The sequence below is a fragment of the Sebastes fasciatus genome, chromosome 5, assembly GCF_043250625.1.
Source record: "Sebastes fasciatus isolate fSebFas1 chromosome 5, fSebFas1.pri, whole genome shotgun sequence".
Classification (NCBI taxonomy): Eukaryota; Metazoa; Chordata; class Actinopteri; order Perciformes; family Sebastidae; genus Sebastes; species Sebastes fasciatus.
Window position 1 is genome coordinate 10425674 of NC_133799.1, and position 18602 is coordinate 10444275.

The window sequence follows — 18602 nt, forward strand, 5'->3', positions numbered from 1 at the left end:
GTAATAGTAGTATAGTAATAGTATATTATATTATTATTAATATTATTATATATTATTGGGTAATTGCCTGTAATTACCACTTAGTATGTAAATACAAAGAAACCATAGCTGAAATACTAATAAAAACCTTCGCCATTACCCATCAACTCAACTCAGTTCTGTGTAGTTGTGACCGGTTTAGGCTGGTAATAAACTCAGATATATATGTGTACTTTCTAGGAAACTATAGGCAACCAATTCTTTGAAACACTCCCTTTATTAATGATCAATTCAAGTTACAACTGCAAGGTTTATGTTAGTCTAGGTTTAATTATTATTTCTTTACATGTACCTACCAGTGGTGATTACTAATCATTAACCAGGTAGGACTGTAAAAGGAAGGGAAACCCAAAATCCTTTGACATTCACCAACAGGAGATTTGGCCACATTTATATAAGGAGATTAAATTTCACAATCCAGGACTAAATGGGGGGAGTCAAGTAACACGCTTCCTTCCTTTAACAATTACAATGCAGGTGACCTTGATTTAGACACCCAGCCTTGATATTAAAGGCGGATGATAGCAGAAGATTGAAGGTCCAAACATCGTACTGGTTTTATAGGCTTCAGGGTGGCCTTGTGGTTTGAGTGAGCATGATATAACTGGAAATTGTGCATAGAAAGCCTCCATGTCAGCAAGCATCTATGTAGCCTCCGTATCCTTGAGCACCACAGTGAATATCTGGCAGCTATTTGCATATAACACAAGAGTTGATCCAAACCAAACTACAGACTTTCAACACGCCTTTCAAGCCCAAAACCAGTAAGCGTGCGATACTCAAAATAAAGATTTCCATTGGAGCAGCATGCCTGCTGAATAAATAAAGCTTCAAAATGGCACAAAATGGACCAACCTGTATTTCGAAGGTGTACGATGTGTGGGCCCGCAGCTTGCTGATGTCCACCCTCGTATCCTTTAACCCGTGCCTGCCTGAAATGAACGCCACGCTGTCGTCACATGGCTGACACGCCCGGCGTTCGCTGCTGTGGCACCGGCGGCACAAGACGTTATATGACAGGTCTTCACGGTGCCCGATGTCACGCGGTGGGTGCCACTCCAGCCGCACCGATGTCTGGTTGACGACTGAGACCACGTTGCGAGGAGCAGAAGGGACACCTAGAGAAAGATGGTTGGACATTAATTGACAACATGTTTCCAGTGTCTGTTTCAGAGTCAATTTAAAGCAATTCACCGCTCCACACCTGGATGCAATCAAACTTCATTATGGCAAGCACTTGAGAAATTATTTGATTTTTCATCAAGCAGTGCTTACTAAGTACATATGGATACTTTTTTATTATCACAGGATGTCTGGTATTTTATAGCTAAGCAAGCTGTTGTATAAGCAAAGCATCACTGCACATACAGTATGCAATAAGCTGATGTTTGGAAACGTTTCCGTTGATAAAATATCACAGTAACTAGCAGGCCAAGAAGTCTCATACTGTATTGTCATTAATGTAAATGTGTAATGGAAGGGTACCATATAAGATGTATTCATTTATACAGTATCACAGTCCTGTTACCAACAATCTTTTCGATAAGCAAATCTGACCTATTACCGAAATAATGTAAAATAAATCAACACAACCAACAATAGTGCAGTTTGAGTCCCGTAGCTCAAGATTAGATATACAAATACTCTTTTAAATTGTGGCTGCCAAAGGAGGAAAAAAAAATTAACTCCATTAGTACTAACTTCAGAAACATTTGAAGCGCAATATACCTCCATTTCTCTACATTTCACAGGGAAATATTTATCTAATGGCAGTAGTTACTGGATACTTTCTCAATAAAGATGTGACAATAGAGCAAAAACAGTTAATCAATTAGTCAACAGAACAGAAAATGAATGGGTATCAATTGTGACAAGTAATTCATTTTTAAAATGTCAAAACAATAAGTGGGTCTAGCATAGAAAATGTGAATATTTGCTGTTTTTTTCTAGTCTTCTATGATGGACAACTCAATTGTGTTGTGGACTTTTTTTAGACAAAAGAAGCATTCAAATGTGTCAACTTGGGCTTTGGGAAATCTTCTGACAGTTTAAGGACCAAATGATTAATCAAGAAAATAAATTGAAGATTTTTTGATAATGAAAATAATCATTAGTTGCGGCCCAATTTTACATAAAAAAACACAAGATCAATCTGTCGAATCTGAAAACATATTCACCACTGACGGCTGCAACAGAAAAGAACATGTCCCATCCCATCTTGTGAATTTGAGATCCTTTAATTCACCCTGTCTGCCAGGATTTTGTTCTACATTAAAGTACAGACAGCGGTACAAAAAGTGAAGAATCAAATCTTAGCTTAGAATGAGATCTCTGTCAAGAAAAACACTGAAGAAACCTTTCTGCTAGTCTGACTCACCGAATGTAGACTGTGGGTATAAGCTTGCCATTGGCCGCCTATGTCAGCCGCCATTCTCTTCCCCTTTTGCTAGGGTTGACGCTATAATGGATGGTGCAGAGGGACGAATGGTTCGGTATATCCTATTGGTCAGTGGATAGGAAGCGCAAAGGAGGCACATGCGCAGAATCAGGCAAGCATCCCTCAGTCAGGACCATCCATTATAGCATCAACCTTCCACTATCGGCGCTAAGGCTGGGCAATATGACGATATATATCGTCAAACAATTATGTTTATGTTTTACAATTATGTACAATTTCTATATCGTTTCTATCGCAATATAGGCTAGGCCTATATTTATTTTTTTCTCTCTACAATTTCACTTAAAATGTTAATTTTGCACTTGAGTTCTTAAAATGAGATGATTTTTCAAGTATTTTATTCACACAAAAATGGGCTTTACCATGTGGTTATTTCATAGAGACTATATATTTATTGAAAAAGCAGAAAACATGCTATATCATGACATATGTCGTTATCGAGATATGAAATAACCTTTATTGTGATGGAATATTTTGGCCATATCCCCCAGCCCTAATCTACGCTCTCTATTTTGCAAGGACATCGTCGCTGCATCCTGTGCTTTAGCACCGCCCAAGATGACTGTGATTGGTTTAAAGAAATACAAAAAGCCAGAGCATTTCTTCCCCTATAATACCAGAATGATAAAGTGTTGAGCCAGACCTTTCTGTAGCGCTGACACAGCGCTGTGGAAATAGGTCTGCCTATGCAAGACTACTTTCTCTGTACACTGACCAGTGAATATGAGGATGATTACTTTACTTTCACTTTACTGACTTCAACTGCCAAGTGCAGTTTCCAGCCAGTACTGCTGGTACAGATGTAGGGAACTCAGCCAACTCTGTCTCTAACAGTCAGAAGATGACCTAACAGCTCACCGCCAGCCAGAGAGTCTTTCTGTCTGTCACTCGTCTCTCTCTTGGTGGTTCTTTCATTTCTGTCAGCTCATCTCTCTGATCTGAGTAGAAAACTCTGTCTTTTAGGGTGTTAAAGTGAGTCTTAGACGCACACCCAGAGTTTTCACAAGGTTAAACCTAGCGGGTTCACTTCTCCTTCACTGTTCACACACACATCACACAGACACACGACACACAGACACACCCGCACTACGACATGTTGGAACAAGACGTGAAATGGATGTTAAACATTGGCATATGTTAAATCAGAGTCATAAGAAAGATCTGAGATGGCCCTGTGGAATATGTATATGTGTGTATTAAACCAACGCTGCAGAATCAAAGTGTTAACAATCAATGATGGATTGAAAATCTAAGTATCGACATCTTAAAAACATTACTGAGAGAAAAACTGTGCATTCATAATTATACTCGCACAATTATCGACACAGATTTTCACTCAATCTTACTTTTGATCTGAATGGCATACATAAAAAGTATTTTACACTGTCAGATATACCCACAGAGTTCACAGCAAATGCAGTACACATTAAAATGCAAAAAATAAGAAAGGGGATAATGATCATTTTAAATTGACCATTTTTACTGCTGTGACGATAGAAACTGCTTCACTACAAAGGGTTATCTGTACTGCAGTCTACAACCACACTCTGCACTTCCTCACTGCAAGTGGCTTTCACAATATATGACCTAATCTGACACAAAAATACACTTAAAAAAAAGCAGTACACACACACACACACACACACACACACACACATCTCCGTACCTACGCAGCCCATGAGGCAAGTTGAGGGAATGATTTTCTGTCAGGGAACTATCCGCACACTGCGCACTCACTCTTCCATTTCACTGATCTGATTTTATATCATATTGAGTTCATACCAAATAAAAATAAACTGACGCTCCTTCCTATATTGAAGTTCTATCCCACAGTTTTTCAGAGTTTTCGCTCTTCTTTTTCATCGCTGTTGTGTTTGAAGAAAAAAAAACTTCTGACTCAATTTGTTTTTGCCCTTGACTTGAAAGTACCAAGGTAATTCACAAAGCTGTGTAGGCTGAGTAGGTTGACACCTGACACCTTTTCACTGGGAAAGTTGATTTTTTTCCCCTCTTCTGTCAGCATCAATTTGAGAGTGTTCTGCTGCTTGTTTGAGGTGAGGCTTTTCATGTGCTTTCTCTGTTGTCAGCATAGGTTAACCCCACAAATTGTTCCATAACCACTGTGGCAAAATCATTTATGTTCCCTCTGTAATATGCTGCGATAAATGATCACGGTGGGATTTCAATAACAGTAAAGGAATAATATATAATAATAATATATATACATACAATATATAATAATAGTTTTAGTGTAAAACATGAAATGAGCTTTAATCCTTCTGAACTAGATTGCATCTATTGTTGACAAATCGTTTTATTTGTTGTCTCTATGGATGTTTTCATGGATCACTATGTCACTATTTTACAACATTGATTATGCCTCTAAGGCTCCTTTCACACCTAAACACATGTGCATTTGACCTTTTGGTTTGGTTTATACAGACCGGAGAGGAAGCTATCAATCGAACTCTGGGGCAACTGGAACAAGGCTACCTGAAATGTTGTTTCTCGATCAGCTTCTGGTGCGGTTTGTGATAGCAGAGAAGTCATTTCAGCATGAAATCAAAAGATAAACCACTATTAAATCAATCTGATGACTGGGAACTGTCAAAAAAGTGATCTGTGATCTGCATAGTATAAATGATGCACTGTATAGGCTATAGAGTGCTGCAGGGATGACACATTTTTGTAGGCCAACCAGGAAATTAGCATCGCTCTGGTTCCTGTGTCACTTCTAGTTGCAAAAAAACAACAAGGCGACGGGCAAATACCAAGAGAGTGACGGCCAAAAACCAGGATAGTGACAGCCAAACTTAAAGCTTCAAAACGGCAGTCCACAAACCAATGGGTGACGTCAAGGTGACTATGTCCACTTCTTATATACAGTCTATGGTCTAGACCAACTGAACCAAACTACGGGTGTAGTAAAGCCATCCAAACTGTGTGCAATTGGATGACTTAGTATAACATCATTCAGTCAACATAGGGAGATCAATCCTAATAGAATCCAAAACTAGTAGACAGAGATCAAAACCAGTTCTTAATTGGACGGACAGGGCTAAAAGTAGTGCCTCGCCAATATTCACTGCATAATCCAAACATTATATTGAGTTTTTACATTATAGAAAAGACAGTTTTGGGTTTACCTTTTATATATTCTTCTGGCAGAATGTTGCAAATTCATTCATGAATGTAAGACAGTAAAATAATGATCTGCCCATGAATGAACCAGAGCTTTTTATAGCCTTGAAAAACATGAAGTTGTATCCAGGTCACCGGGACGTGCATACAAACACACACATGCACCTACGCACGCAAACACATACACACAGTTTCACAGTTTGAGACTAGCTACAGAGACAGTCCAAAATGATTCATGTCTCAACCTACTTTCACCATCTCTCTGTGGAACAGAGAGGCAGCGTTTTTCAAACTCTGTGCCTCGTCTTGCATAGCAATATAGCCTCTTCGACACACTAAACACATATTCACTTCAATGGGAAGCCTGAGGAGTGTGGCAGTGTTATTACTTATTGCTCCCCAAATCCCCAAACAAGGACGGGAACATTGCAGCACACTCGCTCTGAATGAGGTGCATGAAATTAGGGGTGGAATGATAAATCAGAGCAGATATTGGCCTTTAATTCAATGATGAGATATTGGATTGTCTGTGATGTCGACCACTGATACGCTGTAATATGTCAGCGAGTGGTAACTTCAGTCCAGAAATTGGCCTTCACAACCCTCAGGCATAACCACACACTGTTACATATACAACAGAGAAAGGTTTATCGAGTATGTATTTTTGTTTTTTGTGTGTTTGTTACACAGAGAGAGAGAGACAGACTCACTGGTGCACACGTCCTCCGGTTTGTCCATGTCACCGCGGTAATAGCCGTTACGACAACCGCAGAGGGTGGCGGCCTCGATGGTGGAGCGACTGTTGAGCGGACATTGCTGACATAATCCTGGCCCCTGGAACGACTTAAAGGTGCCCTGAGGGCAAGCTGAAGAAAAAGAGAGAGAGAGAGGGAGAGAGAGAGAGGGGAAAAACGTATAAAAAACAAACAAATATACAACTCAGCTTCCTGAACATGAATGAAACATGACAAATAAACTGCTTTTTGTTTGTCTTGACTGCAAGACATTTGGCAGACTTTGTTTTAGAGATACACTTAAGAGTTATTACTGGTAGTATAAAGGTTGACAAAGCACAGACGGGGATTTTCTGGGAATAGCAGCACATTATCTTGTACATTTTGTATAAGTCCACAGTGTCACACCGGTTATCTGTGGTGTAGATTATAGTTCAATTCCTCTGGTTCCTTTATCTGGGTCACAGTTATTTCCCTCCATACTGAATTATTCTTTGTGACATGAAATACATATATGAATTCTTAAAGATGATGTTCCCCTTTATTTTATTCATCCGGCAATGGCTTGTTCGGAGTATACAATACATGCTCTTTATTCAGCTTTTATATACACTAGTATGGCCTTTCATCATTTGCACTGCAGTCCGCTTGGGATGAGACAAGCCCAATAACGGAGGTCGGAGTCAGTAGTGTCACTTCTGTAGTGAAATTAAGGCGATGCCTGTCTCTCTCATCTACAGTGTTTAGTAGGCTGTATGAAGGCTGTCCCTTTCACTTCATTAAATGTAAATGTCACAGCAGGTCTTGTTATGTGTCCCTCTGCAGCCTTAAATTTGAGGAAGAACAGGACCCATTTTAAAGCAATGTCTGGGTCTTTGTAGTTACCTTCACTGAATCATGTACATTTAATACCCATCTGTTACAAAATAACCTCACAAACTTCCAAGCTTTTGAACAGCTTTTAGACAGTTCTAACTCTTTGTTGCTGCCACCCGATCCCACGGGAAGGCGTATAAATAGAACGACATTTTAAGGACATTCCACGTGTCGTGATAACGCATTTTAGGCTTTTTGCCTGTCATTTATACGCCACAGAGTTAACACTGTGAAATGTCTTTTTGCGTGTCATTTAATGCCAACAAAACAAAGGTAACAGCTGCAGTTAGGTTTAGGCAACATGGAAAATGGAAAAACAACGTAACTTCAAAATAGCTCAACAACTCTCTGGGACACGAACACCGGTCTCCTAGTTGAAAGTCCTGTGTTTGTTGGGCCCATCCATTTCCACTGCCGCCCGCCACGAGCAGTCTTTCTCACTTTTTATTCTACGTCACTAGCTCAGAGCGTAGCATATTCACACAGATGCATTTACATTGCAGTCAGTACAGACTACATGGTGTACACATGACACGCCAAAAGCAACAAAGGCGTTGTTATTGCACGTGAAATGACTTACAAATTACCGTGTCATTCATACAGGCTGGTTGTGCATAGCTTCCCTGTTCATTCAGGAAGAATCTTCAGGAAACGTTCACGCAGTTCCACAAAAAACATTACAGAAATTAAAAGTTCTCACTCATCATCATGACTGTACTTCCTCCTCAGAACTGCCCATTCACACCACTTCCTGTATTTTCATCCAAAAACACATTTCTGGGATGCCACCAATGTATGCATCATCCCCTTTTTTTCCAGCTGCTCTGCTGAAAATAGCGTTGCATTTTTAATTTCTGGCATGAATTCTTAATAGCTAGACCTCTGCTTTCACATAATGTCATAGACCAGAATCATGGCTGCTGTTTCAGTTAAATGTATCCATCGGTATATATTCTCCTGGCTCTTTGAACAAAATGAGCACAGTGTGTAAGTAATAGTGCTGCTGATCAATGGCAGTCATGTCTCTGTTACCTCCAAGATGTTTTCTGAGACTGTTTGCTGGGAATTTTTATTTAACCTTTATTTTACTAGGAGGGTCTCTTGAGATCAGAATATCTGCTTTTCAAGCAAGTAAAAATGGTAGCACCGCTTATAAATAATAAACAAAGCACAGCATCAGCTGAAATATGAAAAAGCTTTCAGAGCAGCTGCAATCACTTTCTAGGTTTAAATCCCTAGTAAAGCCCAAGGACAGCAACTGTTTGTGTAGATTACTTAATATTACATGCCGTGTTTGAGACATTTTGATAGTAGCTCCAGTTAACCATTGAACATTTTCAAGCAGGTTAGCAATTGAACCCTTCAAAGCTCCAATTTGTGCAGAAACACCGCCACCACAGCTGCACTACTACGTCTGTGGGACATTGGATACTAAAAAAAAAAATCTAGTTTGAAGCAGTAGAGAAAGTTAACATTAACTAAACAAATTAAATGTAACATGAAATATATCATGTCAAGTCAAGAGTACTTTAAATCCCAGAAGGATACCTTTAATTAATACATGGGATTTCATAAGTGCCTTTTTGGTGAGGGCAAACACATTCTGAATTATGACTACAAGTAAAATAAAAAGCCAAACAGAGAAGTGTGAAATGAGAAATTAGACTGAAACGAAGGCTCTGCCAAAAGGCTGAGAAAAAAACAAATGAGCTTTTTTTAATGTTACTTGTTTCCAGTTTTGATTAATCTTTAGCACTTTGTTGTCCCTTCCTCCGCTGTAATGAATGTTCACTTTATCTCAGCGATGCTTCAGATGCTATAAGACCAAAATGCAAATGTTATACAGATTTATGGTGGAAGGCAGAGGAGGAGTGCACAAGCAGGCTGTTACCGAGTCCATACAAACTGGAGTCCAGATGATAACGTGAACTGAGTGAAAGAAGTAAATGAGACAAAGTGCCAGCAAGTTAAGAGCCGCAGTGTCACTTAATCAAACATTAAAGAGAGAGAAATACAAAGACGGAAACAAAGAAAGAAATACTCAAAGATACAAGAGAAAAGACAAAGAAATGGAGCAGGAGAGAATAAGAACAACAATAAAACTGCTGTTTTTATTCTTCCCTCTCAATATCACTATTTCTGCAGTACTACTACTCTATTGTGTTCACTCTCCTGCAATGTTATACTGCTACTTCTTGGTCTTACTGATTTGTTCTAACCTGATTTACAATGGAGGATGCTCTTCTCTGCCCCCATGTTTTACTGCATATTACATTGTACATGAACCACAGAGCTTGAAGAAACTACTCACATCTCAGATATGAAGTACACTTCATATCACATTGCAGGACTTGATCAAGCTTGTATTAAATGTGAACAACTTTATACATCACTGGCCCCAAATGATAGCATTGGAGTAACCGTTTCACCAATTATATAACATCAGTGAACTGAACTCCTTACGTCTAAGTGCCCTCTCCTCACTGTGTGGGCTGGAGGAGGTTGTGAGTCCCGGTTTCTCTGAGTAGACCACTTTTATTTTAGTTTTAAGTTGGGATGTTTAGATTTTTTTTTATGGTAGTGCTGAGGGCTTAAAATGTGATTAAATGTGGTGTACTAAAGAGCAAACAATTACACAAGAATGTGTAAGAACATGCACTTGAACAGTATGCAAATCCCTAAACTAGAGCTGGGGCTTATGGCTGAGATATATATCAGGATTATATCAGCTTTATAGTGAGTTTCAGCTCATTGTTTAGCTGTCTGGCTCACATTTGAGTTAGTTTTGGTTCACTTTCACCGCTCTCAAGGGTCGTTCACATGCCCCTCGTCTAAAATGCGTAGAAAACGCCAGCCGTGCCGCTTTCATCCTTCTATCCAAGGTGCTTCGGAGGTTGCACTACTGTCGCGTCTGCTATTACTAAGCAACCAGCGTGTTGTTGCAATGACGATGATGAAGTTGCGGTAATTTAGCAGATAAATCGAGCAGTAACATTACTGCTCGATTTCTCTGTGTCAAGTTGGCTGACCTTTCAACTGGATGTTGTGACGTTCTTGGATGGAAAGGGTGAAGAAAGTGAAATAGTCCGTGGGAGAGCCCTGCACTAAAATGATTAACTTCTCTTCCATATATTTACCGTAGACTGATATTTACAGAAGAAAGAAAAGAGCTTTCCATATCTGCCGGCTGTGATTGGTTGTTCCTTGTCACATGACATGCAGTGCGTGCTGCAGCGTTCCAAAAGTTGAACCTTTTTTATCTCGGAGCGCTGCCATCGCACCCTGAAAAAACCCAGACTCTCATGGTGTCATTTTCAGCTGTTTTCAGTGAAAAAGCTTGAAAAACCCACTGTGCACTACCTGCTCTGCACCAAATAGCAGACAGACACAGGTTTGTATGATATCTCACGAAAAGTTATTCCTCTTTTGTCGTGCATTTTCCTACGAATGTCAAGCAAGAAGTGACGCGCGTTTCCACTTCAGTCTTTTCAAAATCAACTTAGGAAAAGATCGACTTGGTTAGGTGTAGGCAACAAAACTACTGAGTTAGGATTAGGTGTATAAAATCGTGGTTTGGGTTAAGGTAACTCCGGAAGTGGCATAACTTAAGTATGGAAGTTACGTGACAAATAAATCAATGTTGACTTCTGGTTTCACTCGGAGTACAAACATCGGCCTCCTGGGCGAAAGCCCCCGACTTCCTCCGTATGCGGCGTTTGTCGTTCTTTATAATTCCTGGTTCACGATTACGTGGATTACATATGAATTGATTTTTTTTTTTTTTTCTTTTCTCTTTTCGTAGGTATAGCTACAAACGGTGTATGAGAACAACCTGAGCAGCTCGAGAGTCAGATATTTCCCTCAGGAGTTGGTAGAGACCAAAAACAGAGCTAAAAGAGAGTGAATATTGGATTTAACATTCACCATGTGGCCAGAAACACGACTTCAATAATAATAATGTTTCTCCGTAAAAAAAATAGTTTGCTAACACATTCACCCTAACAACTTTATGAGGCGATAATATGTCAACGCTGCTTACAGCTTGTTTCCGTTGTCCCCAAGTGGCCAAAAACTCAGTTATTGCAGGATCTAAGAGTAAAAAGCTGTGGGGCGCACCTGTAGTTTAGGGGTTAAGATGCTGGCCATAAACTACAACGTCCCCGGGTTTGACTCTGGCCGGGGACCTAGTTTGCAGCTTTACATCCCTCATTTCCTGTCATTTCTACTGTCTGTAATAAAGACATAAAACTGCCCCAAAGATACTTTTAAAATAGTAAATAGCCGTGAAAGACAGAGACCCGTACCCTTGAAACGGCTGCAAATTATTTGTACTACTTGAAATTCAATAGCCATTATTCTTTCTCGCACATTCAAATTATCATCAGCTACAGTTTTGCCAATGTTTCCCTTAATCCCCCTATTTGTCAGACACCCTCTCTCTCCGTTTCTCTGTGTCTGTCTATATCACGCTCCCTTTCTGTTAGTTTCTTTATATTCAGACCTTCCTTTGAAGTCGTCTCTTCAGGAGTGTCAATGGCTTGTGCCTCTGTGTGTGTTTGTGTGTTTGTGTGTGTGTGTTTGTGTCTTGAATAGGCAGATAGACATCTGGCTTGTCAAGGTCATTTATTCAACAACCTTGCTCATACACATGGGGCGTGTCACCATGGCAACAAGTCTTGCTCCCTCTCTCTTTTAGATACCTCTCTGTATCCTATAGTTATCTCTCTATCCCCTTTGTGTCCAGCTGTCTCAGGATTTTCAACTACTAACACCAGATGTGCTGCATGTTGTTTGTGTGTACACCATTATCGTGGCCGAAAGAATTCACAGTAATGATATTAACACGATTTCTATTGAAAGTTTAAAATAATAATAATAATGCTATCAATCAAATTTATCTTTAACTTTATGTTTTGTGTGTTTTGACTCTTTTTTAGAAAATTAATTACACTTAAAATACGAGTGTAGGGAGGTGGAGAGAGAGTCTGTAACTATAACGGTACATATAAAATGATTTATAGGTGCTGGATTATTTACAAAATATTATCATATGTGTATTATTACCATGATATCAATATTTAATTTTTAAATATCACAGTTATCGTTAATACCGGTATATCACGACACCCTTACTGAATATCAGTAAATGAAAAAAAGATATGATTGGTACAAACGTAGGTAGTATAGATATATTTACTGTTTTCATAGTTTTATGTATCCAGTTTGGCTTGGATAGAAAATGACAAAAAATGAATATGCCTTTGAAGATGAACTGACGCAGCTCACAGAGCAGAAAATTCATCATGCAAATGGAACAAATCTAAGAACGGATGGAGACACAAAAACAAGATGGAAAATGCGAAAGATAAGATAGATAAAAAGGAAAGCACAGAGAGTTACAGAGAAAGAAAGAAAGAAAGAAAGAAAGAGTTAAAAAGGGGACAAAGAGAGAGGAAAATATCATTCCCTCTGTGCCTTTAGCCAGCTGTGTGGAGTCACACAGCGACCATGTGGATGACAATTGTCTAAAGTTGGCATACAGGCTCACTGATCAATTATTAAAGAATTGCATGAGTGCATGTGTGTGTGTGTGTGTGTGTGTGTGTGTGTGTGTGTGTGTGTGGGTGTGGGTGTATGTGTGGTAAAAGGCTGCATGTTTTAAAAACTCTCAGAGCATTGTCGGGGTCCACAGCAGGGGTAGTTTGTGTGTATTCAGTGGTAGTGCTGACATTTGTAGTGTGGTGCATTCGAAGTAAGGGTCTATTTGAATATGTTTACTTTACTTTACACACACACACACACACACACACAGTACTTTGATGTCAAGCCACTTTTGCCGGATGGTTTGCACAATATGCTGGTTTGGTGCAAAATAAACACCATCTCTGTGGCCTGACACACACATACATACAGACACACACACACCCACACACACAAAGACAACCATCTGTTCTAATAGTGAGTCCAGTTTCCTGCCAACTTGTTATCAGCTGATTGGCAGAAGAGCACACCAAAAAGACGGCAGCTCGGTGGAGACAGACGGGACAGGTTCTGTCCCACGTCATCTTGAATCACTGCTTATGCACAAAAGCTTTGAATAAAACACACGAGGCAGGTGTACATAGACACGCCATCACGGAAACTGTCAAGTCACGCCGACTGAGTCGGTCTTTGGACTGCATCCAGTAAGTATCTAGTCTGGCCGGGCGATATAAACAATATAGCGATCACAATGGGAAATGTTCTCTGTCAGAAAATAAGGAACTTCAATATAATGTCCATAAGTCGCATTGCTTGACAACATACTAATAACCCTGTCCCAATGCAGAAACAAAGCTGTTTCTAACCAATGATATGGACGTCTTTTTTAGTCTCTTTTAGGAACAGACCGCCTACTTCCCAAAATAGGTACGAAAAGATGGCCGAGTAGCTAAAAACACCACTTTCTTTTGATGGGAGAGAAAAGCGCACCCTTTGAGGAAACAATTTCATGTTGGCACAGAGAGCGACAGCTCAACAGTTACAACAACCTTAAAGGTAAAGAGCTGTAGTGGATAATATACGTAACAAGAATTTGGTGGTGTGACGATATTAGGGCTGACCCGAATGCTTCAAAGCTTCGACCGTTTTGTTTGTTTTTCAACATTAACTATTATTAGTTATTCTCCGATAGATATTGCTGTTTTGTGTAGAGGTGTGTGAATGTACAGTAGTGTGGTAGCGACGCTGTGCCAGGCACTGAAACGGGAGAGAGAGTCAGACAGACAGAAGAAGCTTCGAATACATTCAAATATTTCTCACCCAAGCTTCGAAGCCCAAAAAATGGTATTGGGGACAGCCCTAGAAGATACTTTGGCTACTAAATGCCTTGTTTGGCCACAGAGTTGATGAGACAGACTCAAAAAGGGCTAACTTTAAGACAGGATATACCAAGAACTAAGTTCATCACCTGAGGCATCACCATCTAATAATGCACGCAAAGTGCAGTCTCGCCAGCAATTAGACCCATCCACAGGCCCTAAGAGGAACACCAACAAACTGTAACATCAGTATCTGTTTCCCCAGTTTCACACATGCTGTTACTTTTTTAATGGCAAAAGACATGGTGCAGATAGGTGCAGTTAAAAACTAGATTTTAATTCATTTATTCAAATAGATATTCTGCTTTCTGCTCATGATTCTAGGTCATTCTCCTATGGGGTAATTTCAACATAAAACTCAACTAATTTATACTGTCATGAATATTCAATTTATTCAATGTATCAACTGATTGGAAAACTACTATTGTGATAAAAATGTTTTGCGCTATCTTCTTTCTAGTTTTGTTTTTCAAGGGCGACAATTTACAAGCTCAATATTTTTTTTTAGAGATCGACAGCAAAAGACTGGGAAGACTTAATCAGTCCAAATTTCACCGTAATTCCTTCTGCAGTAATATTGTCAGACTTAATCACTGTCTCCCATGAATCGTGTCTGGCTTACCTTCTACCCACTCAAATATTATATGAAGAAAGAGTATTTCTGTGCAAAAGAGACACTGACACCAAAGGCAAAGCTAACATTTCACAGGAGACAGATAGAATACTATTCATCAGTCCCTTCTGTGTTCTCCATCTCTTTTATCTCTCACAGTTATTTTACCTTTCTGTCCTTGGTTTGTCCTTTTTTTCACTTTCTTGCTAGTCCATCTCTCTAGAGGGCTCAACTGTTGTACTTTCTTTTTCCTATTTCCTTCCCTCCCTCCTTCCTTCCTTCCCTCCTTGTGCCCCTCTATCTCTTCGACACTCTCTGGCAGTTCAGGACTAATTTGCAGTAGACTAATCTGGCTGGAACACGCTAAACTAATTAACATGGGATGAAGCAGCCTCACTTATCATTTCACCATATGTATATACATCACACACACATGCTCACACTAACCCACACACTCTCCGGCACACACACACACACAAAATGGATGAGACTCTCCAGGCAGAATAAGAAATGATTGGTACTACTTCGCAGAGGAAATGGGGAAGGAGGCCAGATATAAAAAAAAGGAGGTAAAGGAGATAGACGAGCTATTTCTGTTCCATGTTCAGCCAAGTCTGCTTCTACTAATATTAACATAGGGAACATCGTGGGCTGCACCCTTGGGCAAAAAATACATCTGAAAATGTATACATGCATGTGATTATTCAGCTAGGACTGCCAGAAATGACACACTTTGTTCTCCTGCACACAATAACACATTTGCATTTTCTACAGAATTGACTCAGCAGAGAAGTCTAGTTCGTTTTGTAAACAAAGCTACTGTAGGACTTAAATATGGCACATTTCTCATAGTGAAGGAAAACAAAGAGTATTGATATGCACACATTTTGTTCAAAAGATCATTTCCATACCATATTTGTAACACACACACATTGAATATAAAAATGAAGGTTGTAACTATTTGTTTGATTCTAGCATGCTTGGTGATACTTTTTCTTTTGTTGTATGCTTTGTGATATATTGCCTGCTGCAATAGCATGTTTTCTATGGTTGATTATTAGAAGCATGTCCGCTGGATATTGATTTGCTGTCCTGCCGGCTTGTTAGCTTTTGCAACAAAACAATATGAAATGCGTGTGCAGCATGCAACAGTGTTTACTGTAGCAAGGTCATCAGAACAGGTTTTAAAGAAAAGAGACTGAATTCAGCTACATGTGCTGTGATGCAGTTTACTATTTGCAGCCGTTTAAATCTTTTCTTCATTTTTTACGAGAACAGTTTGAACTAGCAGAGCCTCATTAAAGGGCAGATTTACCTCGACACACGTTGCCGTTGTCTGGTTCATAACCCGCCTTGCAGCTGCAGCTGCCGATGGGTACCATCCACTCTCCGTCTCCGTTACAGTAGAGCTTTATGGGCACGTCTACTTCCTCAGCGTTGGGGATACAGCTTCCTCTGGCGATGACTAATGAGGTGGATTCTGCTCCAGTCAGTGTCTGCACAGAATCAGAATCATACAAAAAAGGTCTACTTGCTTGTCTGTATTCATGCCTGATGAGAAGAGTATCACAGTTTCCAGTTAGTTCTGGTTCATACCTCTGGGAAAAAAGCAAAGTTCTGCACCACGCTGGGGCATTTCTTGTAGAAGACTCTGACAGCCAGAAGGGACATGCAAGCGCCCAGATCCTGGAAGGCTAAGTGGAAGCCTCTGCCTTTGGACAACGGCCCAAAACTCCGAACTTCTGTGTTCACCTTCATTAGCCTTCCCCCAAAATCAACCTGGGAGAAACTCTCATCTGCTGCGATGGTGTCCACCTTACAGAGTCAGAGACAAGGACAGACAGGGGGAAGGATAGGAGAGGCAAAAGAAAGCGAGTTGAATGAATTCAAGAAAAACAAAGTAGTGTTTTAATCTGATGTATAATAATGGATAAATGCACTTGTGACCACATACCATATCATTTTATTACATTAGAATTCAGTCATAATTTGCTATTTCCCCAATGAACATCGCTGATGGCACCAGAGGAGGCTGCTAGGAGATTTCCAACACTGATTCATCAACACAAACAGTGTGAAACTACACTGAAACTTGATTAAATTTGGTTAATTGAAAAACGGCAAACATATAAGACTGAGTACATGACATTTTTACGGGAGATGTCAACTATGAATCTCAAAGAGCACTGGGAAAAACACATCCAATCAGCAAGCGTTATATTCTAATAGCTGGAGGAAGTTTGAACTTTGTAGACTTTGTTCACTAAATTAAGCATCTCTGGTGATTCACTTCTGGATTCTTGATTAATTTTTGATCAGTGCAGTGTTTTCTTCTGGATTGCAAATTGTCCCCTTATGACAAAGCATTTTTCAGATAATCTAATGGTTCTCTCAATCCAATATAATGAATTTGCACAGGTGTCAGATCTCCAGCCTGTGGCCTGCATTTTCTCCAGAGTGAAATAATGAGGCCCATGTTTACTACAGCACTTAACACTCCCCAGTCTTTGTATTGAGTAAAATTGTGATTGCCATCAAAATTTTACTTTGAAATGCTAATTTATAGTGACAATACCAACAGCTCTTCACACTTTGCTTCTATTCTGGACCCATTACCTTAAGAAAAGGGGCATTGGCCCAGTACTCCACCCCTTTAATGCTCTCCGACACGGTCCTTTCGGTCTCCAGGTAGTACAGGTTGAACGTCTCTTTGCAGGAGCCCAGGACGCTGGGGATGGAGGCGCAGTCGCGTACGGTGAAGCGGATCTCCACGTAGATGCGTTGCGCCGCCCTCCTGTCGATGTAGGTGGTGAGGAGCCAGTTGTTCTGGCTGGGCTCAAACACGTTGCACACCTGGTACGTCCTGATGGTGTTGAGGTTCTCATCATAGCCGCTCACCTCTTCCCACTGGGGAATGTGTGTGTGTGAGAGAGAGGAAGGGGCAAGGGGCATGGATGAGAGGGGAGGAAGTAGGGGAAGAGGGGAGAGGAGAGGCCAAAATGATTAATAGGTTTACCGAGACCTGACACAAATTAAACTTTCTCTTTCCCTCCCTACCATTTTCTCTCTCTCTCTCTTTACCTACCTCCCGACTGCCCTCCCTCCTCATTCGCTTTTTCTCTCCCCTCTACCTTGTTCTTTTCTGAAGAGGGACAACCATTCATCACAATTAGAGCCGCTCACCTCAAACACACACACACACACACAGCAGACTATTGTAACCAGCTAGTAGCCAAGCCACCATTTAAAAAATCCAAGGAGTTCAAGAAAATGGGTTTAAGACCCTACTGTATCTTATTCTATTTTATTTTATTCTATTCTAATAATTTGTCTCTTGCGGACTCTTGTGAGCTACACCTCCCTGATCTATTGGAATCCACTCTATTCTGCATCAATAGCGGTTAATTGGTGTCACCTTGCAACTGTAATTAGGATTTTGACAGACTCCTTAATGGAGCACTGTAAAGTGTACTCAAACTGCTTTCCCCAAGGGTACACACACATGCATATACACATATACACACACAAGCACAATACACCTCTGCACATTGTTCTTACTCCATTGGCAGGGAACGATATCCAGCCGAGCTCAGCTGTCGCTGTCCTTGTATCCATCACTGTCTCTGTCGGACAAAAAGAGAGACAGACGGGGAGAGAGAGAGAGAGGTGAGACAGGGAGCTGCAGGAAGAGGACAGGTAGGAGTTTAATTAATAGTCAGCTCAGATGCCAACTTTCATTCATATTCATAAAACTCCACTTTGCTCTGTTTTCTGTAATGCTTCCCCCGTCTCTTCTTTCTCCCCCACCCTATCATAAAAGAGATAATGGCCACAAATAAACAAACAAATAAACAAGCCTGTGGTTATGCTAAGCATAAACA

At 40.2% G+C, this 18602-nt stretch overlaps 1 protein-coding gene across 2 annotated transcripts in view; it reads right to left on the bottom strand.

Moving 5' to 3' along the window:
* Positions 1-18602, bottom strand: part of LOC141767558 (ephrin type-B receptor 1-B-like) — a 98846-nt gene that overhangs the window by 43870 nt on the left and 36374 nt on the right. For both annotated transcript variants that reach the window (XM_074634992.1, XM_074634993.1), the window contains exons 2-7: positions 18280-18344; positions 17338-17628; positions 16318-16536; positions 16037-16217; positions 6349-6504; positions 895-1157 (exon numbers count right to left, since the gene is read on the bottom strand). In XM_074634992.1, coding sequence (XP_074491093.1) covers positions 895-1157; positions 6349-6504; positions 16037-16217; positions 16318-16536; positions 17338-17628; positions 18280-18344 — 1175 coding nt within the window. The remainder of the gene's footprint in view (positions 1-894; positions 1158-6348; positions 6505-16036; positions 16218-16317; positions 16537-17337; positions 17629-18279; positions 18345-18602) is intronic.